The sequence below is a fragment of the Pleurodeles waltl genome, chromosome 7, assembly GCF_031143425.1.
Source record: "Pleurodeles waltl isolate 20211129_DDA chromosome 7, aPleWal1.hap1.20221129, whole genome shotgun sequence".
Lineage (NCBI taxonomy): Eukaryota > Metazoa > Chordata > Amphibia > Caudata > Salamandridae > Pleurodeles > Pleurodeles waltl.
Window position 1 is genome coordinate 299918799 of NC_090446.1, and position 26670 is coordinate 299945468.

At 46.8% G+C, this 26670-nt stretch overlaps 1 protein-coding gene across 1 annotated transcript in view; it reads right to left on the reverse strand.

The window, feature by feature from the left end:
* The window catches only part of EMILIN3 (elastin microfibril interfacer 3), a 110111-nt gene extending 85428 nt beyond the window's left edge, over positions 1-24683 (reverse strand). The window contains exon 1 of the mRNA XM_069243723.1: positions 23980-24683. Within this exon, the coding sequence (XP_069099824.1) occupies positions 23980-24170 (191 nt within the window). The 5' untranslated portion in view covers positions 24171-24683. The remainder of the gene's footprint in view (positions 1-23979) is intronic.
* Between the last annotated feature and the right edge of the window lie 1987 nt (positions 24684-26670).

The following is a 26670-nucleotide window of genomic DNA, read 5'->3' on the forward strand; positions in this document are numbered from 1 at the left end:
ACCCAGGGTTAAGCACAAGCTAATTTAGTGACTTTTTGTGGTTCAGTCTGCAACGGATTGTGGCTGTTGCTTGACCAGAGTTCACACCCTAATCAACAAACAACCCAATTTCTTCCAGGGGGGTGTTGTAAGTGATCAGCCTGGGTTAAGTGTATATAAAGTGGGTGAAATTACTGTATGAGGAATCCTCTACAGAGGTCCGAACAGGTCGCTGTCTGTCCACCACCATTTCTCTCCAACGTGGCACATGGCAAGGCTGTCCACTATCCACTGTCCCCCCTTCTGTTTGCCTTGTCAATGGAGCCCCTTGCCTGTTGTCTTTGTCAGATTCTGGGAGGCTGGGAAATCTCAGTGGGGCGCATGGTACATGTGGTCTAACTACATGTGGACTACACATCAGTGTTCCTGAGACAGCTGAACCTGTCTGCACCACTCCGCCTCTATCTAATGCAGGAGTTTGGGGAATTCTCAGACCTGCGGGTCAATGCATCTAAATCTGCACTATTCTCCATAGGGTTATTGGGTACTCTGCCCACGGAGCAGCTCCCAGAGGTGGGTGTTCCATGGAAACATGATAAGGTACGATATCTGGCTATCTACCTCACTCAAGGAGAATAACAAACTCATGACTGTCCGGAACCCCTCCTCCTCAATCTAATGCAGGAGTTTGGAGAACTCTCTGAATTGTAGGTCATTGCATCAAAATCTGCACTGTTCCTCATAGGGGGTGACCTCCGAGCAGCTTCCAGAGGCAGCTATTCTATAGGAACGTGATAAGGTTTGATATCTGGCTATCTACCACACTCAAGGGGAACAACAAACTCATGAGTTTAACCTGGACCATGTGATGAGGGTGTTAAGCTCCTCTATAGACTTCTGGAATACATTGAAGCTGTTCTGGGTGGGGAAGATCGCCCTACTGAAGATGCTGGCCTTTCCACAATGCCTATACACTCTCTAGGGAGCTATGTATGAGTCCTCCTGACTGGTGTTTAAGGACCTAGAAAAGCTCATACCGCAACTATTATGGGCTGGAACATCTTCTACGGTTGGACCTGTCATGCTCAGGAGGGAGTGGAGTAGGGGAGGCCTTGAGGTTCCAGACCTGGAGCTCTACTATGTGGCTATGCATTTCCAGCATGCCTTTTATAGGATGGATGGGGAGAATTATTGAAAGAGGACACTCTTGGCTGGCTCCCATAACGGCTACCAGCTGAGAGAACTCCTCAGGAGGGACTGGGATGTCCCAGTCACATTGCCTCACGTGATTGGTCTGACCTGCCATTTGTGGGACCACACTATCCGACAGGTGATGAAGCGCACACCCTTCGCTCCTGATCTGGACATATGGATTGTTTGTCCATTCACCCAGATAGCCCAAATAATGTCCACTGAAAAAGGGCGGGAGGGTGGCTGCATAACACTCTCTGATCTGTATCCTGACAGTTGCTTTATCACCATGCAGGATGCCTTTGACATGTTTAGGCTGGGCCAATGTCAATTTTTTAAATATATGAAGATGGCCACCTCTGCCCGCCGGCTCTGGACATCATTCACCGAGGCCCCAGCTCCCCGCAGACACTGGTCACTTTACTGGCATTTGCAAGTGGACAGTGATTTATTATCCATTTATTTAGGGCACTTCATGCTGAAAGAGACTTAGGACAGTTCCAGGCAGAGGAACGGTGGCCGGAAGTGAGTTAGGAACGCACATCACACCAAAGGAGTGGGAAAAGATACATGCAGGAGTCAGGACTGTGTTGGCGAGTGCGCGGTTCAAGCTAGTTTAATATAGTTATATTAATATGATCTACCTCTCACCAAGGAAACTCCATGGTATAGGCCCATGGAGAAGCCCCCATTGTGCACGCTGAGGTGTGTGCAATGCAGATATTCTACATGTCTCCTGGGGCTGTCAGGTCATACTACGGTTCTGGGAGGAAGAACTGACACATCTTAAGACAGTAACTGGCCAGACGGTTCCCAGGCAAATAAAACCATGGACCTAATTACTACCTTGGCGGAGGGGATTATGTGACGGATATCCCGCCCACCGTGACAAGTTTCATTGTATCCTATGGAACTTGTAACACTGCGGACGGGATATCCGTCACATTTGGGACTGAGTAATCCCATCCGCCAAGGTCGTAATCGCGCCCCATATCTCCCAAACAACCCCAAGAAAAAGCTTAGTAGGAAGGACACACTACTGGGTTTCCTAGTTGCCAAGCGGTGTATTGCGATACACTGTCTGAGTGCCCGACTCCCGCTGATAAAGAGCTGGTGGGATGAACTCGTAGAATGGGCGGGAGCTGAGGAAGTGCATATTTTCGCACCAGGCACCACGACAAATTGCCAGACGTCCTGCTTGCCTCTGGAGGGATTACCTACACTATAACAGTGCTAGACGCCCCAGTGAGCCTCCAGTGCGGGGAACCGTATGCTGAGACTCCCTTGGATTGTCCTCCCGAATGATTGTTTTGTTACAGTATACTTTGTTAACTGTGTCCTGCTCTACACACTTTAATTATCTGCTATTATGATCCTCATGCTGTACATCCCGCCTTCCTTCTTTTTTTTCTCTTCTGTAAAGCCCTAGAGGGGAGGGGCAGGGGGGGGAGTTGGCATTTGTTGGGGCTGTATACAGCACTACGGTCCTGATCCTTTGCTCACTTGTAATTTGGCTCTCATTGTGCGGGGCTACTGTGGCTTGTGTGACATCAACTGTTTCACGGGATAGGCCAGTGTTCGACAGAGAAGCGCTGAAGTTAGGGTGCCTGTGACTTTTTTACCTCCGCTGCTGATGGTGTACCTCGCTTACTCTCCTATCTTTTATGTGATCCTGATTTTTATTGCTGAAAATGTTAATAAAAATACTTTTTAAAAACCCTGTCTCGATGCTACTAAATTGCTGTTTGTACTGTAAATATCTAACCAGTGCCAAAACAGATGCATTCACTAAATACAGATGTTGGGGTCTGAAATAGGATTTCTGAAATAGGATTTCTGTTTCCAAACCAGCTATGTTCAAATTGCACACCAACTGGTTTGCGAAAGCGCATACAAGTTGCTATGTGACCTATGTACTAATAGATGTCGTCACAAATTGTCCATTTACATTGGCAAAACAATTTTCCTATGGAACTAGGCAGATTGCAGTTTGCAACTCCCTGTGATTAGCTATGAATGCCGGGATGGAGCCCTGCAAGGGACAGCAGACCTCCACACCTGCACTGACAGTCACTAACAGAAAGCATTTTAAAGTAGCCCATGTCCATTAAAGGGACAGGAGCTGCATTTAAATAAATGTCTTCCCATTTGGTATAATTTCTTCTGTGGACCACTGCTTGTTGGCTTTGAGGTCACTCAACATGATTCCTACAGGGAAAACATTCCCCTGTGGAACAGCTTTCCGTTTGCGGATCACTTACCACCCTAAATCAGGGGTCAGTAACTCATCAATGAATTGCAGGCACACACCATTAAAGTATACCTTTCCAACTTGTAAACTGGAGGTGGATGCCCCTTTCACACTCCCTCCTGTTTGTGAATTGGAAATGGTTGCAGAAGCCCTTTTTCAAGAACAAAAGACTTATGTTACTCACAAATAGGTTCCTGTACATTGTAAATAGCCCTTTTGAGGTTACAAACCATATAATTTGGCGAATCATACAGTTGAGGCTCGCAGCGCGGTAAAATGGTGGGACAGCGCGTGATGCGGCGACGACAACAAAGCAAAAAAAAATTACATTAAAAAAATAAGCTTACCTGACTCCCCGTGGCATCGCCGGTCTTCAGGCTGCATTGAAGGCCCAGGCTCCCAACCTGTCCTACGGCCAATCCTGATGCTGCCCTCATACTGCTGGCAGCATGAGAGCAGCATCAGGATTGGCCTGAGCGCCCTGGCTATGCGCTCCCAGGCAGACTGGGAGCCTGTGCTTGCTGTCTCCAACCCGGCAACACAGTGCCGGGTTGGAGAGAGCTCAGTGCGCATGTATGTTTGGCCGTCCTGAGACAGCCGGCCAAATTCACATGAGCACTGAGGAGAGTGCGCACCACTCCTCCTATTATCCCCCTGACCCTGCCTCTTTAAAAATGAAACGATAATAAACATTGTTTATCATCATTTATTTTTAAAGTTTTGCAGCTGTTGCTGCTGGCAGGGTGGAGACTCTCCTCCACCATAGAGGAAGAGCCGACGCTGATATCACATAGTTTGTGAGCACAAAAGGACTTTGCATATCAGGCCCTTTGCGCCGAGAGGACAACATCCATAGATCTTGAGGAGAAAAGATATGTTTTCTTCCACAAAATTAATTCTGATTTATAAACACACACAAAGTATTTTTCTTCAAACTTAAATATGTCTGCATAATTTGTGTACAGCTGGCATTAGAGTATTAATATTATGCTCCTAGAATACGTGCAGTAAACGTCTCCCATTATTAGAGAATCATGTGGGTTTAATACACAGAGCAAGTATCTACAAAGGGGAGATATTTTCTTAGCTGTTGATATAGTGCATCAGTACCCCGAACGTAGGATAATAAACCACTTTCCAGCATATCTCCAATATGTGGTGCGTCGATGGTTAATGCCGGTTTATTCACTGAGTAAAATCATATATACAATTTGCTCAAGAGGTACCAGACATGACATTAGGTATAGGTTTATGAGTTCTTAAAAGAGCAGTGTAAACGAAATGTCCCAAAGAGTATAAATCATTAAGTGCCTGATTTATACTTTTTTAGCACTGCATGTGCGTTCTTTTTTTAAGCAAAAGCGGCACAAACATATAAAATTAAATTATATTTTGCACGTTTGCTCCACTTTTGCATCAAAAAATGACGCAAATGCGGCGCTACAAAAGTATATATCGGGCCCTAAGTCCCTTTGTAACTCCAGGTTGACAAGAGGCGCACCTCAACCAAAAGCGTGTCAGTGCACTGTGCATCAGAACAACATGGGGCTTATGGTAACCCCTTAAAGAATTAGCATATACCGATGATATATGGGATGAAGTACATTATAAGGATACTGCAAGTCGCCAATGAGTTTTGTGACCATAGATAGGAACGAGGAAGAAGGCTGATTTCCTTTATAACTGCATGTAACCCATGGAAATAGCACGTAAGGAAAAGCCAGTATTCTTTTCCTTGCTTAAACTGCAGCTCTAATTATGCTCTGTAATGTGCCTTTCACCTTGGCTGCTAGCTCTGGAAGAAGGCATTATACATCACCACGCAACTGTAATAACTTATTACAGCGGTGTCATTTTCTTACTACTAGAAAGGACACAACTTGACTAATAAGGAAATTAAAGATAGGCTTTTATACGGGGATTGGAGGCTCCGGTGTATTAATAAGACCTACGAGTTCACAAAGGTGAGCCGAGTAGATTCGAGCTGCATTGCTGCATACTAAGAGCAGCCTTACCCTTGATTTGCACGTCACTCTCATTCCAAAGTACATCCAAAACACCAGTTGTAAACAAACACCAACTGCAAATAGTTTAAAAATCAACAATTCCGAACAGACGGTGCAGCAGTCTCTGATGGGGAAGGAAACGTTTTGTCCTGAATGACAACACACAGCATGAAAGTTGGAGAGGTAGGAGACTTCTAGGTCCACCACAAGCAACGCCCTTGGAAAAGGAACATTGAGGTTATTCTACTGTGAGTATTTTGTTGTGGAATTTAGTTCTAAGAGTTCATAATAACAAATTAGATCCGCAATAAACAGAATTGCAGGAAGCGCAGGCTACCTATTAAATTCACTTTATTAGGAACTGGACAGAGTTGAGTCAGTGTAGGAGATGGGTGTGGGGAGCTTCTGATGGAAGGGTTGGAGAAACAATGAAGCAATGTTGGAATGAGAGGGGGAGACCAAGGCCATGGCAGCTGGTGATTTTTCAAACATGGTGGACTGTAAATACTATGCTCAAACTGGGCAGAGCGAGCAGGTGTGGGGAGCGGGTTCCAGCCTCATCAGAGGGATCCCGAGGGGTCTCCTCCAGAGAAAAGTGTGGTGGGAAAAGTGAGGGTAGATGGATGGTGCACTGGACATTAATTATCCAAGAGAGCAGATCAAAAAAGCTATGTTTCACTGGCTGTTCCAAAGTGTCACCCCGTGCGTATTATTCCAATATGTCAAGATCTAACAAATCAGCTTAACATGCCTCAAGGTTTTTGAAGAGCTTAGGTCATCTTGCCATAAGCTCCTTTAGAAAAAGGATTCTCGCACAATTGGTGGCAAATATTGTGTTTCACAGAAACTCCAAAGTTACTGGCTAAAAACCCAATTTAAAATAACTTGGATATGCAGTTTTTTTCAATTTGACACAGCTTCGTATAATTTTTAGGTCAAGCCCATCAGACAGTTCTGCTGTCTGGTTGTGAAAGAAACATTGTGGGCTTACCAAGAACTGATTACCAATGCTTGGCTTTACTGTCACTCTCATATTCCTGCTTCTTATTCCATGGCTTTGCTTTTCCATCTTGTGTCTGCCCCTCCACTGGAGCATTGCCAATTTACTTGTGTTCTTCCACTGCTCACTTTTAGGGAACTCCTTTCCTACACAATCAACGAGAGCGCATATGTTTTCTAGTTGTCTTCATGAAGAATTTCTCTTCCCCGCTGCCACCGTGTTGCTGTTTCTCACCACTGTTCTTCTCCTCAACACCCCTCCATGATGCGCTCATCCCGTGCTTCTCCATGCCCTCCTCCATAATCTACTCACCCTTGTGTACTTCTCCCTACCCCAGCATTTCTTTCTCACCCTTGTGCTTCTCCCCAGCTCCATGCTGTTCTCGCTCGCCCACCAGCTTTTTCCCTCCAAACTCCACATTGTTCTGTATCTCGCCTGTTTGCTATTCTCCAACCCCACCTGTGTCCTTCATGTTGTTTTCCTCACCAGTACCCTTTATGTTGCTTCCCCCGCTGTCATCCCCCAATATTACTCCCTCACCAAACTGAGGTCGCTAAATCAAAAGAAAAAAAAGGCATCCTCATCATTTCGTAGGTGTACCCATGTGGTGCGCGTACCTACAAAATGACGCTGAAGGCCACATCATATGCTTTTTTTTATTCCTATTTAGCCATGCTGCACAGCATCAGGTATGTTGTACGGCATCACTAAAAACCATTGTCAAAACCAATTGGTCCCAAAGGCAATAGCTTTTGGGTTTGCCAATGCTTGTTTAAGTAGAGCACTCATCTAATAACTTATGCCTTCAGTTCTCTTTACTTTTGCCACACTGTTCCTAAATAGATTCTCTGTTAGATAATATGATGGTAAATCTACTCATAAAGGGAAAAGCAGCAAAATTACACAGCTTGCAGGTCCTCAGGCCTTAGACATAATATGCATGTATCAGACTAGACCCTGCTTATAGTGCCAAACTACTGAGATAGGCTCATCTTATACACTGTGCTTTGGACAGCCGATATATAAAGACATAATTAGGTTGTAAAACCTGTTATAATAGGTAATTGTGAAAAATATGTCTGCCTCAGCACCTTCCTACTGCTTTTTTTTAAACTCCGGATTTCTTATGTCACTTACAGACTGCAGAATGCTAAATAGAAGTTAACCATCAGTATTTTATATATGGCATGCCTATGTCTCCCTGGTGCCACTCCCTCCATGCCATGTCAGGACACCACGTTGATATTGAAACTCACCCAAACAAATAAGTACTAGCCCCATCAAATACCATCAAGTGTTGCAGCAGGGCCCTGCCCCTTAGGAGACAGTTATGAAAACTGTGCATCTGGGTGAATTATCCCTACAGCTTGGCACTTATCAGGCAACTTAGAGGCTGAAATGAATTGTGACAGTTATGTTGCAAAGCCTAGTTCTCAGTCAGATAAATATAAATATTAATTCGGACCTAGAAATTTTAAAATGTAATCAAAATCACAATTACAGTGTAATTCTGGTGTTGCTCATATTTATCAAACTCAAGGTCAGCTGCAACCACATTTTAGTTACATATTTAAGTTTTGATGCTTTAAGACATGCAATATGGTTGGCCGAAGCCATCTCCCGCAGCTTAAAGATATTTATCTTTGTGACTGTAGGACTTCACGCTTTTTTACACCTCTTTAAAAATCCTGATTTGGCCTTCCGCTTTAGGCAAAATTTAAAAGAAAACACACAAGATACCCAGGAAATTAATACAGAATTAGATCATATGAATTGCCTGTCCATTTCACAAAGGATAGCCCAGCCCTAGTCAAAATGACATTGTGTTGTTTGAGTGCGTCTCTCCTGTAGCAAAAAGATCATGTCGAGGTCCTTTTTCTTAAATCTGGCACCCTCTTGGTGTCTCTTGAGTGTGCATCTTTAGGCAGTTGGCTACCTTTGACTTAATGTGTTGCTTGCTCAGCACTGATAAAATCTATTTTTTTCAACAGAAGGACGGAGTGAAGCTGACTGTATCTGTGGGCTGGGCTGCTGGTGGATCCTTCCAGGTTAGTTTCATACAGTCAAGGCATGACACCAAAATGGGTCTAGAAATTACTGCCACAGCATCAAACAAGCGCCATCTACTAAGCAAATTACAAAACTTCAACAAACATGTTTTCAAATCAGATGCCAGTCCGAAAGTATTTTAGGTACACTTTAGTTTGTTCTAAAATATCAGTTTGTCATTTTCTGAAAATGTATCCATTGTATCCTCAAAAAACAATTTTCATTTTTAATAAAATTATCTAATTTTGTCCATGAACAGCACCATGACATTCTCTTAAAATACCCTGATTAATGCCCCTAAACAAGATTTTAATTTTAGTAATATGTGTTCTAAAATGTTGGCTGGTCATTTTCTGAAATATCTCTGCCATTTTCATTGTTAGTCATTTCCATCAGGTGCTCGGGTACACCATCATATTGCAGTATTTGAAATTATATGCTTTAAATATCCCCAGTAGGCTGGCCCTGCCGTGATATTTCCCTGCCGCCACATATGCCAGCAATGACATGATGAACAACTTCTCTAGTTATGTCCCTGGCAAAGCATGACGGATCCTGTTCCCTTTATGCTGGTCATAATATAATGTGCTTTTTTTCCTCCATATCCTGATATCCTATTTGTGTGCCCATTACCGCAATGGTCCTGCAATCCCATGATGTGCACTCTTTTTTGCCATCACATAACTGTAGACACACCGCTCAAACTCACACTTACATAAACACACACGTTCATGATCACAATCTGCCAACCTCCCCTTTGTTCATTGGACAGGGCCCCTTTTGCAGCAGTTGTGCTTTACTGAGTCTTGTCTTGGTGGGTGGGAATTACGAGGCCTTTGTGGCAAATTGCCTCAAGGCCTTAATGACTCCTGCAAGAAGAAAGATGCAGGAAGTTTAATCGCTCAGTGCAGTCAATCAACATGTTTCAAAAATATGTTCAAACATCATACATATCAGTTGTAGAAGAAATACAATATTTATGTTCATCTTGGAAACATTTCTACAGCTATGAGGTGCTATTATGGGTGCAGGTTTTGCTTTTTTAGATGCCAAACCTTTTTATGGCTTTAAATGAGAGATAGAAAAAATAGACTGACAGCTAAAATTGCAGAAAAACTGGAATTTTAAGGCTACTATACCATCATCCTTATACTTGTGTGTGAAGAATGCCAAAACATTCAAACAATATCACAAAAGTTTAGATGATTGTTGGAAAAATGTCAAACTTTCCCATAAAATGAGCAAAGCAAGAATAGAATTTATTGATACCATTTTTTTTTTAGAATATTGGAAAGCTTCAAACACTCCTCATGTGGACAATGCCTTTTTAATATATGAAAATTATATTCACAAACTGGGGTTTGTTTGGTTACAATATAGTTGCAAAATACGTCACGAATTTGATGCAGAAAGTGTCCCAGAAATTGTATTAAGTATTACAAAATGACTGAATATGGTCAAATTGTTTGGTAGAAATTGGAAATTGATTTCCACAATGTCACACAGGAAATAAAAGCATCTCCAATAAGTATCACCGAATCTGATGTTAGAAGTGCAGTAATTTGCCCATTTTTTTATTAAAGAGAGAACGGCCTTTTAGTCAATTACAAGTTCGAATGGTTCTAAAGAAATAAGTCCAAAAGCATTGATAAGTGAAAACATGCATGAAAATGTTACAGAAAACAGTGAGTGATCATGTGCACTCACACCCAATTCCATGCACATACAGGGGCATATTTATACTCTGTTTGTGCCGATTGTGCGTCAAACATTTTGACGCACATTGGGCGCAACCCGTGCACCATATTTAAACTTTGACGCCCGAACCCGCGGACATCAAAATTCCTCTGTGTGCGTCATTTTTTGGATGCGGGAAACAGCCTCTGCGTTTATGACCTGCAAGGTAGGCGTTCCCGCCCAAAAAATGACTTTAAGACCTGTGCGCCTTATTTATACTCCAGCGTCATTTTGACGCATAGGAGGGGGTGGGCCTTAAAAAGCGGCGTACAGCCTGATGTGTGCCGTTTTTTAACGCCTGGGTCAGGGAAGGTGTTAAGGGACCTGTGGGCTCACTTCCATGGTCTCTGACCATGGACGGAGCCCAGAGGTGCCCTCCCCTACCCCCAGGGACACTCCCTGACCCCCTCGCCAACCCCTTGGGGACACTCATGGATGGGGGGACCCATCCCAGGTAAGTACAGGTAAGTTGAGGTAAATAGTTTAAAAATGTTTTTAAAGTAGCATGGGGGGGCCTAATTTGCGTCCCCCTACATGCCACCAGCCCAATGACCATGTCCAGGGGGCAGAAGTCCCCTGGGCATGGCCATTAGGCAAGGGGGCATGACTCCTGTCTTTGCTAAGACAGGAGTCATTTCAATGGGGGTTGTGTGTCAAAAAATGGCGCAAGTACGGTTTGAGGCATGATTTTTGCCTCAAACCTGACTTGCACCATTTTTTGACACACAACCCCCTTTTTCCCCTACGCCGGCGCTGCCTGGTTTGAGTCTTTTTTTGTTACTCAGACCAGTCCGCAGCACCAGCTAACGTCATTCCTTAAATAAGGTGCCCGCATGGCGCGTAGGAATGGGGTTAGCCAGCTGTAAAAATGTTGACGCAAACTAGCGCCGGCACTGGTTTGCGTCAAAAAGTATAAATATGGGCCACAAATTGTCCGAACCAGGAAGGCAACAAACTTACTCAAATAAAATACACAGAAAACATAAAGAAAGAGGAATTACCCTGTGGTACATTTGAGGGCATGTTCTTACAACCACATTTCTGTTGGGGGTACTCTAAAACATTGTTGAACTTTTTTAAGGCATAACACACAGGACCATTATGAAGGGCTTTAGGGGATATTTTCAATGCCTGGATCCAACACACAAGGAATGCTAGACAAACAAACATTGGACCAGATGAGAAGAGAGAATTTTTCCTGACCATCGTTACTTTACTTTACTTTACTTTTAATAAACTCCTGCTGTTGGGGGGTGTTTCTGAAATGCAAACCAAAGTGACAAGTATATCAAGAAAACAAGGTGGCCAGCTTGGCAATGATCTATCATGAAAGTGCATCTGCCAGTGCAGAACATCAAGTTTTATTGCACAGATCCCTGCCAGGCTGGAGAGATCTGTAAATGTGGAAGCCAATCCCTTCTCAAGCAGGCAGGTGGGCTACCTGCCAGGCTTTAAATGTTTGGTAAAATGTCTAAATAGCTAGATAATGATGGAACAGTGAGTGCCCATTCAATTTCCTTTAATCACATAATACTCCACTTAATGTTACCGTTCCTTGATTCTTAATTTAGGTAAACCTCCACAGGTTTGGTCCACCATTGTCACATATGCCAATATTTCCAAATACCATTGAGAAATGTAAGTGTCCCTGTGGAGCAAGAACAGCGTGACCTGTGGGACTTTTGGCACTGCAGAACATACATTTAAGTGTGATTAATTTACAAAGGTAAGACTGAAAGTAAAACACTTCAAGCATTGGCCAGGCAGAAGTAAACTAATGATGATGAAGCTTGTCATTCAGCTGCTTCTAATGTGGTTGTGGGTTCTGCAGGGGATTGATCTACGCCTCCCCTTTGTGGCAGAAAAGCAAACTAGGGAGGACACTATGATTACACGTCGGTGTCACGTTCAAACTCCAGGGACTGATTTTGCAGCAAGAAGTTAAAACAATAAACTTTTAACACTGATTCAATGTCATGAAAGTGGCAATAACACTCAACACAGAACATATTCTCAATCCCTTCTCCTCCACTAAGAGGAAGCTATACCGCTAAAGAACAGAGCAAAAACCCTTTGGGCAAGAGTTACTAACATTTGACGCAACACAGCAAGAAAACTTGCTGCTTTGCATCAAATAGAGCAGAAATGCACCATCTTGACTAAGCTAAGGTGCGTTCCTGCTCTCTCTGTGCTGGCACAATGAGTGCTGCCTAGCTCCGAGGCAGGCACCCATGTACCATGATGAAACAGTGCCTGTGTTACAGGCAGGATTGTTTTGTGCAGGAAGGGGCACCTTCCTGCACAAAATTTATCCACAAAGGCATTTTCCTCTTTCTGCATGTGCTACATATTTCTCCTTGTTATGCCTCTGTTGGTATAGTGTAGCATTTTAATGCAATCCCAGGTTTATTACCCTTAGTAAATCTGGTATTGCTCCAAAATCCATGGGTGGAAGCTTGGGTCCGCCCACATTCCACCCATGGAAAGCCTTCCCATTGCAGAATAACGGAAAACACTGATTTGCCCTGCCTTCCGTTACTCTGTATTGACTAAGCCATGCACAACACATATAAAATGAAAGTAACGAGGAGAAATAAATATGCTTCTCCTCCTAACACCTGGGTCTGGAAGGAGTAACAATTTTGACACATTCCCAGGGTAACAACTCTTTGGAAATCTGGGGATGTGCAAAGTACTGATCTGGCACCCGAACAATTAACCAGATACCCATTGTACAAATCTATAAGATACAAGACAGAAAGAACACCTCGTCACTGAGATGGTATGAAGCCGAAACCAGAATCCAGAGCCTCCCCAAGAAATGGGGCTAGAACCCCAAAACTGTGAGGCGATACCAAAACAAACCGGAATCTAGCACACCAGGGAACCCATTTGAAGTAATAGGGTAGGAAACTAACCACAGGTAACCCCAAGACTTTTATTAGGGTTGCTGGTGATGTGAGAAGTTGTGATGTGTGGTGTATGTGGTGGTGGTTGTAAATGGGTGATATGGAGAAGGTTTTTGGTGATCATTTTGGTGGTGGTGTAGGTTGCCTAGGGTAGAGTGGCGGATGTAGGGCATGGTGCTGGTGTGGGTTGGTTGTGTAGGTGTAGTTGAAGTGTAAGATATTCAAACCAAAAGATGGAACCAAATCGAACTGAACTTGCCCCTTTAAATGAAGCCACCACACCTGAGGTGCTGAGTTCACAATGAAACAAGAAGCATGAACCTCAAAGAATATAGCAGGACTCTTATTTGGTATCCAGGACATCAAGACACCCAATAGGCCTTCTAAATTGGAGCTTGAGCTGATAAACGAAAGGCCTAGTTTACAAGAAACTGGTGCATCATGATTGATGGGCCAGTTTTCTTGCTCAACTCTGCGCCCCCCTAACGATGCTATGGGAGTGCTGCATTTACAGTACAGTGCTCCATGGCACAGTGTCCGCAGCTGCCTCAGAAATTCTGATGCAGTTGTGGCGCTAAACCGTAGCATTGCTGAACTAGCGTAAAAATGTGAGGCTATTCCAGCAATGCTGGGTGGAGGGCCATTGAAAATAATACAGCGTCACTTTAATGCCGGCCCTGATCAGGCATTAAGAAAATGACACTCTGATGGAGCAGAATGGTGCAGTGAAATTCTATAGATTTCACTGCAAAATTTCTGTGGCCCTTTTGCGGGGGAACACCTACCTTGCATACATTATACCTGGTGCGGGCATAATGTGGAGCAAGGCTTTAAAAACTGATGCAATGGTACCATTGCGCCAGTTTGTAAATGCGGCGCTGTGTGGGGGACTGTTTGCATCACTGTAGTCTAATAAAAGTGAAGCTACAGCAGCGCAAAGGGCTTGTAAATGAGCCCCAAACGGGCCTATTTACAATACAATGGAGCATCGGTCATGATGCGCCACTTTTCTTTCATTACCCCTGCCTCATCTAACAACACCATGGTTGTGCAGTATTTATAACATGGGGCACCATTGTGGTTGTTAGGACAATAGCGTCAACATTTTTGACGTTATTGTGGCATTTTGCTGCACCAGGGTCAACAATTTTGATGCTAGTGCAACCAAGCACAGGGATGCCCATTCATTAAAATGGGTGTGTCATTTTAATTCCTGCTCTGAGCAGGAGGTAAAAATGACAGAAAAAGTGGCGCAGTAAAAGATGTAAATTTCAGGTGGTGCTAGGAGCTTGTAAATATGCCCGTAAGCAAGGCACCACAGTAAGGGACAAAGGAGCAAGGGAACCAGAAGGTTACTAGGAAGCAGTGCCCCCCAGTCATCAGGGCTGGTATTGTAACAGGAAGCTAGCGCCACAAGGTACTGATCTGATGAAGCTAGAATACGAGGAAAGCGCTATACAAGCAAACTACACCTCACACATTCTTAATAAGAATATAGATGTCCAATGCACTGAATATATGCCTTAACATGACACTAGCACCTTATTGCACTGGGTAAGAACCATGCAAAATATCAAAAACTTCAAAACAAAACAAAGAACTTTCATTACTTCAGCTGCTTTTACATTAAGCTATAATCCTAGAACACTGATCTAGCACCTAACAGTAAGCTAGGACCCTGAGAGCACTAGATGAGTGCCCTGACCAGACTGACCCAAGGCACATATCTGACTCTTTAACAGGAAGGTAGAGCTGTATGGGCCAGATTTACAAGAAGTGGCGCAGCGTGGCTGCTGTGCCAAAATTGGCAGTGCTGTGCTACATCGCATCTAAAACGCAGGGATGTGCAGTATGTATAATGATACGGTGCACCCCTGTGTTTCCTCTTGCGCCTGCGCTAATGTTTAAGCCGAGTGTGAGGGGGACATTGTTTTTATGCAGGAAGGGACACCTTCCTGCACAAAAACAATCTTTAATGGCGATTTGCTCTTTCTATGTGTGCTACAGAATGCAGCATACATAGAAAGAGCAAAAATCAAGGAGAAATGAAAGCATTTCTTCTTGTTGCGCCATACTAACACCACCCCTGGGGTGACGTTAAATGTTGGTGGTGCTTCAGGTTTACGAAATCTCGTAAATTTCGGGCAGCGTCAAAATGCAACGCGTGTTGCTGTGGCACGCCCACAGCAACACCCATTGCATGCCTCTTCCAAGCAAAGTGCTGCGTCTGAAGGGGCCATGTTTACAAGGTAGCGCTAAGCCACAAAATGTGGTTTAACGGTATCTTGTAAATACGGCGCAATTGACAGCGCTACCGAGGCATCAAAAAAGTGAGTCTCCGGTGGCGCTAGGGCCTTGTTAATCTGGTCGTAAGTGACAGTCAGTCTCACGGGCCATTATAGCGCCACGAAACACTAGAACCCGGCTTTACTGATGATGCCCCCTTTTATAGGATCCTAGAAGAGCAAAGCATGGAACCGAGCAGTGACCTCTGGAGCACCTACAATATCTCCTCCAAAGCGCCTCTGGCATGGGGAGCAGAAACGTACTGGGGAGCAGGTGTAAAGTATGTAAGTAATTTCATTTAAAAGATAAAGTTACTCCCAAAGCCCCGTCGTCTCCAGATTCGGAGCTCCAGAAGCAAACGGCCCTGTTATGTCTGGGATTAGAGATAAATCACTGCATGGAAACGGTGCCAGCTGGACGGTGCCTGAAACGGGAGCGCTGCCCCGCGAGACGAGCTGGGAGGGAGCAAGCGCTGCCTGCCCTCGGAGTGACCAGGCGCTGCCCAGGTCACGCGAACAGAAAAGATAAGCTGCCTCTGGCTCCAAGTGGCCTGGCACTGCCCACGTTACTCAAGGAGAAGAGATAAACTCCCTCTGCCTCTCAGTGACCAGGCACTGCCCAGGTCACGCGAACGGAAAAGATAAGATGCCACAGGTTCCAAGTGAGCAGGCACATTCTATAGAGTGGGCAGGATGGAAGGTGCCCTGAGTGTGGGCAGGATGGATGGGCATTCGGTAGAGCGGGCAGGATAGACAGGTTTCCAGAACAGTGGGTGACTTCCAGAAGAGCAGGCAGGCGTCCTGGGTCTGGCGGCGTTTATGTGATATGTTTTATAATTCTTCTGCAAACAGAAGAATTCTTCCCACCTCATAATTAGTCGCTATTTTAACACGCAATATATGTTTGGAAGAGACCTTCTGTTTCATAAGACTCCGCCCTCACTTTCTTACCCCAGTGCCCCTCCTCCGGTCCTCCCCCGTCTACTGACTCCGAGACGCCTAAGCGCTTCTGTTTTTAGAATAACAACATAACTAAATGAACAGAGTTAGACGGCTGACGGTGCCTCTCATTGTTCTGTTCCTTGTAGCGCCCCCTTCTGGTGAGTCACACTTTAGCTATAAGGAGACATAATTATTAGGGCTCCTACTTCTATGGTATTTTTTTTTACATTTCCCTCTGTTTTTATCCATATTTATTTTTTGGTCATCTTATTGATATGTATCCATAATTATTTTGAGTTTTTTCTGCATCTTTTTAACGGACAAACATGCACTTATCCGTTGATTTCTGCACATTACACAGCCAAAATCGATAAAATAATAAACCAATATTTAAAAAAATGTATACATGTTGAGGTGTGCGGTCATTTAAGCAAATCTCAATTGAGCTTTTTAACTCCCTATGCTGCCAATATGCACAGCTATTTGACTGAAAGTCATTAATATCACCATGGTGAGTCACTCAAAAAAATCCAATTTATCTCTATCTTTTTCCTTTTACAAATAAATACAGACAGGGAAGAGATGTTTTCCTTCCATATTTGACTGTACAAATCAGTAAAAATGGAAAACAGGGAGGCCTAATGATTATTCCCCACACGCTCTAAATCGATATCTTTCTCTGTGGCCGCAGCAGGAACCCGTCCTCGGACAGGCACAGAGCCTGCCCTTCCTCACTGAACTTTCTTCCTTCCTCACAGAGGCACTTTCAACTCCCGAGAATCTCCTTCTCCGGGGACTGTTCCTCTCCCCGGGCTTTCCCACTCCTCGGGTTCTCGCACTCCTCATTCTCTTCCTCTCCACCTCACATACTGCCCCACGCCGTAGGTTATCTCAGCTCTCAGACTCTCCCACTCCTTACTGCTCACTCCTTAGACTCTTACAATCTACAGACTCTTCCACTTCTCAGACCTTCCACGCATTGGATTCTCCCACAAGCCCCAGACACTTCGGCCCGTATTTATACTTTTTTTGCGCCGCATTTGCGTCGTTTTTTGACGCAAAAACGGCGCAAACTTGCAAAATGCCATTGTATTTTGTAGGTTTGCGCCGTTTTGCGTCAAAAAGCGGCGCAAATGCGGCGCTAAAAAAAGTATAAATACGGGCCTTCTATTCCTCGGCCTCTTCCAGACCCTGACTCTTCCACTCCTTAGACTCTTCCATTGCTTGGCTTTTTCAACTCTACAGACTCTCCCAGTCCCCAGACTCTTCCATTCCTCAGCCTGTTCCAGTAGCCAGAATTCACCACTCCTCGGAAACACCCAGACTCGAAACTCTGCCACTCCCCGGACACTTCCACTCGTCAGACTCTCCCACTTACCAGACTCTTCACTCCCCCGACATTCCCCCTCCTCAGACTCTTCCACTCCTCAGCCTCTCGCAGTCCCCAGACTCCCCCAGGGCCTAGAATCTTCCACTCCTCAGAATCTCCCAGGTCCCAGGCTCTTCCATTCCCAAGACTCTACCCCTCCTCACTGCTCAATCCTCAGACTTTTACAATCTACAGACTCTTCCACTTCTCAGAACTTCCACTCCTCAGCCTCACACAGTCCCTAGACTCAACCAGGACCCAGAATTTTCCACTTTTCAAACTCTCGCAGGCCTCAGAATCTCCCAGTACTCCGACTCCCCTAGTCCCCAGACTCTTCCATTCTCCAGACTCTTCCACTTCTCATACTCTCCCAGTCCCCAGACTCTTCCAATTTGTAGCCTCTTCCTATCCCCAGACTCCCTCACTCCTCAGACTTTCCAACTTCTTAGCCTTTTCCAGGCCCCAGCCTCTCCCACTCCACGGACTCACCAACTCCTCAGCCTATTCCAGAACCCAGACTGTTCTAGTCTTCAGACGCTCCCAGTTCTGAGAGTCTAACACTCTTCAAATTCTCCCAGTCCCCAAACCCTCCCACTGCTGAAACTCTTCCACTCAGAAACCTCTTCCAGTCCCGGACTCTTCCATTCTGCAGCATCCTTCAGCCCCAGGACTCTTACCACTCCTGAGATTCTCTCGGTCCCCGGACTCTCCCATTGCAGATACTCTTCCTGTCTGCAGTCTCCCAGGCCCCCGACTCTCTCCCTCCTCAGCTCTTCCTGTCCCCAAATTCATCTACTCTGCTGCCTCTTGCAGTCCCCAGACCACCCCCCCGAGCTCTTCCAGGCCCCAGACTGTTCCCTTCCTCAGCAGTGGCATAACAATAGCCCCCACAGTGCAGGGTGCCGCAGAGCTCCAGACACCCCCCACACACATCCCACCCAACCCCTCCACACACATCCCACCCCACCTGCACCCCCCTCCAGAACTGTGCACAAACGTGGGGGCAAGGGGCACTGACGTTGGTGCAGGCGCTGTGTTTAAAATTAAATTATGGGTTTAGAAGCACTAAAATTGCTTGTGCGTCTAGCAGTTTTCAGGCAACATTAAAAATGTCAATATAACTCTGGCGATTGATGTTACTTCTGGTGAGAGATCCCAGTTTTGTCTAGTAGCAGTTTCTACTCATCATAAAGTAGAGCTGATGGATAATGTGCCTGCTGCAAACAGTGTGTACCATGCAGATCACAAAACATGTGCGTGAACTATGAGTGGTGCTTCAAAAACGAAAAATAAATGGTTATCAGAGAGGGGCTATAGATAAGAGAGAGGCCCTGTTGGAGAACGGTAGAGAGGGAATTCGAGGAGAAGGTGGTCATGAGGGGTGCCATCAAAGACTGATGCACCAGGTGCCGCCAGCGCTAAAGCTGGACCTGCGTGGAGATCCTCTTCATGTATTTTGCAGGGGGCCCCCTCAAGGTTTGTTACTCAACTGGATCCCATTCTCCAGACTCTTTCACTCTACAGACTCTCCCAGTCCACAAACTTTCCAATTGCTGAAACTCTTCCACTCTGGAACCTCTCCTAGTACCCAGACTCTTCCATTCTGCAGCCTCTCCTAGTCCCCAGACTCTTCCTCTCCTCAGACTTTCCTACTCCCCAGACTCTCCCTTTGCTGATACACTTCCATTCTGCAGCTTCTCCCAGTCCTCAGACGCTCTCACTCCTCAGCTCTTCCGGACCACAGAGTCTTCGACTCAGTGATGCTCCCAGTACCCAGACTCTTCGATTCCTCAATGCTCCCAGCCCCCAGACTCTTCCACTCCTCAGGCTTTCCCCTTGCTAATACTCCCCCAGTCTGCAACCTCTCCCAGAGCCTAGATTTCCATTCTGCAGCCTCTCCCAGTCCCCAGACTCTAACCCTTCTCAGCTCTTCAAACCTCAGCTCCACCCCCACCTCAGCTCTTCCAGGTCCCAGACTTGTCCACTCATCGGACGCTCCCGTTCCCCATACTCTCCCTCTGCTGAAGCTCTTACACTCTGCATCCTCTCCTAGTCCCCAGACTCTTCCATTCTGCAGCCTTTTACAGTCCCCAGCCCCCCTCAGCTCTTCCATGCCCCAGACCCCCTGCCAGCTCTTTCAGAACCCAGGCTGTTCCACTCTTCAGATGCTCCCAGTCTCTTTTACTCCTCAAAGTCTCCCAGTCCCAGACTCTCCCACTGCTGAAACTCTTCCACTCTGCACTCTCTTCCAGTCCCCAGACTCTTCCATTCTGCATCCTTTTACAGTCCCCAGCCTCCCCTCTAACTCTTCCATGCCCCAGACCCTCTGCCAGCTATTTCAGACCCCAGACTGTTTCACTCTTCAGACGCTCCCAGTCTCTTCCACTCCTCAGACTCATCCCACAAACTCCTCACACAGACTCCTTGATTCCACACAGGGACGGCTCTTGTATTTTGGGGCCCAGGCCCGTCTAATATAGGACTGTTTGCATCTCAATAGACGGCCCTGCTCCTGAAGCTGCTTTGTGCAGTCCGTTCCTGGGCTGCAGCCCCTCCCTTTCAGTACCTCTTCTGAATCTGGTAAAGGGCTGAAGGTTTGAGGGATGCTTTTCATCTGAGAGAGTTTAACTGGGGACAATGGCGGTGCCTCTGAATGGGCAGCAGGCCTGATGCAAGGACAAACGTGTCTCCTTGTAGCTAGGGCTATAGGAGGGACCCCCCACATACACACCCTAGGACACGCTGCAATACTCTATGGCTGCAAACCCTGGGGAGCCCCCCCCCCCCCACACACAGGGGAGGGACCCCCGCCCCCAACGGGCTCAAATACAACGAGACACCTCTCTTAATTGGACTGGCATGAGCACAAGAGGACCTGTGCATGGCTGTGGCGCACCGGTGCGGGGCCCACATTGGTGGGCTTAGTGCAGGCAGCTACCCACACCGCCTAGCCATGCCTAGCGCCTGCCCTGGTTCCACGCACACTTCTTTTCTCCGGACACCTCAACTTTCAATCCTCTCAAACCGTACTCTTCCCTCCAAAATCTTAATCCTAACCCTCCACCATCCTCGCGCTCTCTTGAAGAGGCGGTCCTCTTGCAAGTGAAGCAAAGTCTCCACTGCCTACATACTCACATGGGAGCGCTTAGTGGTCTTGTCAGGAGTATAAAGCGCTATATACATCGACAATACAAACTTCTCTGTTTTGCGCTGCATGAGGGCAGACACAAAATGTTCATCTTCAGTGTCCTGGCTATATCCCAAGAGGCAGAAGGACCCCGTCCAGCCATAAAACCCACGTGAGGACACGAGCTCCCACCCGGCTCTCTCTGCCGGACAGTGCACTCGGAATGAGAGACCTCGTTGCGCTTTGGGGAGCCGATCCTTCAGCTCAGCAGCGTGTTTCTTGAAGGCGTGTAGTGCCTGCTGTCTTTTCTAGTCTCGTCTGGTTGGAGCAGTAATAATACATTTATTCAGACGTGTCCATAAAACATACATAGCAATGTCAATGAAACACATAACAATCACATAAACCATCATCTCAACATACATCATTAAAGAGTAACAATTGATATTTAATAAACATTTTAAAAATGGGTCTCCCACAACTGGTACCCGAGCTCTCTACAGCGCACGGACGCCGCAGGGGGCCGACTCGGGCTTTACAGAACCTACATCCCTTTTTTACTATAGGAAGGCACAGGCAGGTCAAATTTGACAATCGCGACCCGAGCCCCTGAGAGCGGTTCTAGCAAGCGCCTAGACGTAATTAGGTGACGCAGTGCACCCTAAACAGCCAGAACGATACAAATAAATGAGTACGTGTACTTATCTATTCAAATGAAATGTGAGTCTAGTTTTGCACGCCCAGCATTGTTAGCTCCCTTGGCAAGAAGCAAAATGAAAATGATTTCTCCACTGTAGCACAGAACAGAAATACTACTAGTAACAACTGTAATACGTAGGTAGCTTCATAGCGCTTGCTCTACAGGTCGACCGATTCGTACCGCTGTAAAAAGTAAAGCATATTGTTAACGAGGAAGATCTGAGCCGGCCCTGGTGCCAGGATTTCAATCTTCGAACCGGGAACTGATGGCGACAGGCGCCGAAGCTAGTTCTTAACTCACTGAGCTATCTCACCGAGCTCAGGCTGGGAGGAGGCAGAATAGGTTTGAGGTCCTAGTCCGGTTCGTAAATCACACTCCCTGATTGATGTACATTTTCCTTTTCAATAGTGAAGAGTACACTCCCAAACTGAGATACGTTTTTTGAAATCTCACTCCCTCCTCACTATTTCCAGGGTCGCGGAGCTGAGGGTGACCGCTGCACGATCTTCCTCTGTCAACTCTTGGGACTTAGTGGGACCTCCCCACCCGGGCAACCTATTCTGCACCAGGGATCAGCCCCGTGCCTGACTCCAAGCCTCCTGACACTCTGTGTGATCTGCGGCACATCACTGTGCATTTAGCCATCACATAGAATATGAAAAAAGTCAGTCTTCCGCTCTCTGCGCACACTTTCAGCTACCTCACCCTCGTGCCTCGTTCACCACCACCCGCCTCCTTATTCGTCGTCTTAAAGAAACACAGTATTATTTATTTCACCTCTTGAGGTGTTTTCTACTGCGCACAAACACAACGAAGCCTCTACCAGACAAAAACAGCAAGTGTACCAGGGCTACAGTGTACAGGACTGTCGGGGGGAACGTCAAAGCTGGGGGGGGGGGGGGGGTGGAGGGGAGAGGGGAAAAAAAGAATCACCGTTTCAGAGGATTAAATACAGGCGCTGGAGGACGTTAAAATACTGTTATTAATACGATCGTCATTGTTGCATACAGTATCCCTTCTGAGGCATCAATATGTTGTATTGCATCAGACGCAGGACTTCTGGTACGTATTTCTTTGTAGTTTTTGCATCGACCCTGGAAAGCTGCTAAATCGATTCTCTCAGATTGGAAGTGGAACATGTGACTTCTAAGATCTCAGCACAAGACGCACGAGACATCACTACTGAGGTGGGTTCTGCGCCCCATTAGCGGACCATTCTGCACCTCTCGGCACCTTCTACCCAACAGGCCGAAGCCAGCCCGCGGCCACACATCTGCTTTCCAAGTTCCACGTACTGCTGACGGCGGTCACACGCTGAGGCTGCACGCTGCACAGCTGCGCCGTGCACAATTGTGTGCAAAGTGCCAAAGTCGGTTCCAATCTAGTTCCTTTCATACAGCCCCTGCCCCTCTCAAGTATCCCTCGATTCGAGCGTCATTCACCCTATACTCGTCTCCAGTCTCTAAATAAGTGAGATACTTCCCATAAACTTCGGTGGGATCACTCACCTTGAAACCCTTCCAAGCTCGCCAAAACATTTTCCTATCCCTTGAGTCCAGTGGGTCGCCATCCAAATCACCCTCCTTCACCCGAGACTCAAAACAACTGCAAGAAATGCGAGTTTTAATGTATATCACATTCTTGCCCACGTGCCTGCTTCGGTTCCCATCCTGGTTGTTACTGACAGACAATAATTCCCACAGGGACATCAGCGGCTAGCAAGGGTGCCAGTGTATTAATGCTCACGCGGATAATGTGCCCCTGCTGCTGTATGTATGGGTATAAAATGCCCCTATAATTGAGGATCAGTAGGCCCCTGAAGCCTCTGGTTCCACTGCATCCGATGGGCATTGAGATCTATGTCATGAGATATCTATTTTCACCCAGAGTTATACCTGTTAGGCAGGGCCGTTAGAATTTATGCTTTTTTTGTGGCCACGGCGTTTTCCGCATACTTATGGATTTGTCCAATTTGCCACATAGTCGCTTTGTCACCTGCATAATTTGCAGATTGAAAAATGTTTCTAGCTCACGCAAACCAAAAGTTACCCAAACCCCGAGAGGCGTATTGCTGAGCAGTGGAAGACCCTTTGCAATGGTTAACTATTTCCCTACCTGATGCTTATTGTATTTTGGTGTCAAACTGGTACTAATGAGATTCACCATTTGCTCTGGCAGTGCTAACGTGTGAATATGACAAAATAAGGAAGTACTATTCTCACAAAATGCACCATTATCACGAAATGCACATCGGTACGCATCATAGAGTGGCTTTTCTTGCACATAATTTAGTCAACCTTGCCGCATAATTTGTTCCTCCGCTGCCGCATAATTCGAGTGCCTCTGCTGGAAAGACATAGAGACCGGCGCGAGCAGGGGCGCGGGAACGGGCGCAAGGACGGGTAGCAGGCGCAGGAGAAAGGAGCTGTCTTACTTGTGCTTCCCCATGGGTTTGCCCGGGTGGTGCTGCGGGCTGCTGCCCGATGTGTACAGGTTGTAGCGGCTACCGTAGGTCAGGGGGCGGTGGTAGTAGGTGCCCTTGGCGTCCCCCATGGACAGAAGCGCCCCCAGCCAGGCGAGGGCCAGCAGCAGCAGGGCGGACCTGCGCGGGCTCCGCGGCTCCATCTCGCTCTGGCACGATTACAGTCCTGCTAGGGGTCCCTTACCCCCGCCACCTGAGGCGGAGGGCGTCCGGGAACAGCGCCCTCTGTCCACAGTCCCCTCAGATACCAGCGTCCCTCGGTCTCAAGTTCTGTCAAGTGAAGAGACCGAGTGACGGGAGAAACTGTGAGAAACAGGCAGCCGGTGCACAAAAGTCTCTTTTCTGCAGGTCCAAAATGTCCTTTGCCGGTCGTCCCCCGGTTAAATAACGCGCAGTCCGAGTAGCGTCGGGGGGGCTAGTGCCGCGAGCCCTGAAGGGAGCCGCGGGAGTCTGGCCGGCCCGCGGATCTCTGGTCCTCTGTTTCTACTGTTAGCAGTTTAGGAAGAGTATGCCGGGGAGCCCCATTCCTCCATGTGCCCCCCTGCGCCTCTGAGCTCTGTGCCTGCCCGGCCGGGCTTCTTATGTACCTCAGACCCCCTTGCTGCCTGCCGCCTGCCCTGTGCATCTGCTGCCCCGGGCAGGGGAGGCGGATCCTCCGCCATTAGCATAATATCTCACCCACCCCTCCCGACCGGGAACAAGACCCCCACTGTATCACACCAAACAAGAGGTTAAAGAAAGTAGGGGACGCGCACACATGCTGTGCTGTAGGAGAGCGTCGGAGGTGGGGGCGGAGGGCACGAAACAAAGTGAGGGAGAAACACACACTGGCAAACGAGGGAGATGGGATCAGATGAAAGGGGAGAAGAGGAGATTAAGGGGCAGGGGCATCCATGAAGGGGCGCGTGGAGGAGAAGAAAAGGAGAGTCAAAGGAGGTGGAGATGTGGGGAGAGGTTGGCGAGTAAAGGAGAAGAGTGGCTCGACCAAAGGGAAAGAAGTGCACGGAGATTTGGGAAAGGACAGAAAATTTATAGAGCTAAAAGAATGAGGGTGGGTGATGCAGAGAACAAATAATATGAGACGTGTGGAAAGTAGTGGGGATAAAAGCGGAGGGAGAGGAGAGGGGCACTGCGGGAAGAGCAGAAAGGAACAGCAAGACAGTCGTAAAAGAAAAGGAGCTGTGGGGAGAACACTAATGGGAAGAGTAGACCTCCTGCAGAAGAGCAACAGGGGAAGAGGGAAGCTGTAAAAAAAAGAGGCGATTTGTAGAAACAGTTAAAAAAGGAGATTCAAGAAATGTGGAGATAAGGGTGTCGTGAAAACCCCAAGGAGACGAACGCTGTGGTGAGAACAATAGAGATGAGCCGTGGAAGCAGCAAGGAGTTGTGTAAAGAACGAAGTCAAGGGAGCTGACGAAGGAAGAAAGTGAGGAGGGAAAAACTATGGTGAGAGCAAGAAAGAAGAGGAGAGCTGTAGAAAGAGAGGGGGGGGGGTGAGGAAACAAGCGGCAGGGAAAGATGAAGAAGGAAAGGGAGCGGAGAGCTCGACAGAGAGTCGTGGGGTTGCGGCACTGGGGGTTTGGAAAGATGAAGAAAGGCCAAGGATAACTGAAGGACCAGCAGTAAAGACACTGACTGACAAGGTGTGGGGGATTGAGAGAGTGAGGGAAGTGTGTGGGTGAAGAGCGGAGAGGAAAGAGTAATAGAGAGACAAGGAGAGTGAGGCACATGGCGAGGAGGGAGACAGTGATTGAGACACAGGAAAGATGTGAGAGAGAGAAGCTAGAGACAGAGAAAATGGACAAGTAAGGCAGTGACGAGATCAGAGAAGCGAGTGTGTAACAGAGAAGGTTCTGGGAAGAGTCTGTACATTTACAGGATAAAAGAGACCCTTTGAGCTGAAAGGACGGAAGGGGCAGAAGAACCTGGCTCCCGAGAAGGTAGAATACATAGAAAGAGACAATAGAACCTGTCATGCACATCTAGCCTCCAATGTGTCTACATATTTTAGCATTTCCCAGGCACCCAAGGTTCTCATTATGTGCGATCACACCACACCAATAACTACCAGTCGAATGGGTGCAGTATTACGTGCAAAACTCAGAATCCATTTCAGGGTCCGAACTTCTATTTGCCCCTGTCTTGGAATTACAATGAGATCCCTAAAGAGGTCCTTAGTACCCGCTCCCACCGCACCTCTTCTCTGACCACTCATTGTGAGCCTTTCGGCTGTTAAAATTCACTTTCCCTCCAGGCTGTTCCTTTTGCATCAGCTCCGGGTACCTTTTACCACTCGGAATGTACCTTCTCTTTCTAGTCTAGGCCGGACACGCCAATTCGTGGTGGATTACTCTTTCTAACCTGTCTTCTCTATTCCTAGATAAAACTCCAGGTGCAGACACTCTCTCACATGGATGTGAGAGACTGGATTTGATTTGATTGGATGGTATGCACCCATATTTGGGCAGAAGCGAGACGGTGAGGCTTGGGAAACTGAGAGGGAAGAAGATAAAAACGAATCAGGCCACTCTCAGGTCAACCAAAGTGCCACCATCCTGCTTCAAATTCACAATCATCCCATTGCCAAACCCACTAAGAGTAGGACTTACCATGCGTTTAGGAACAGCAACTCAACTTTCAGAA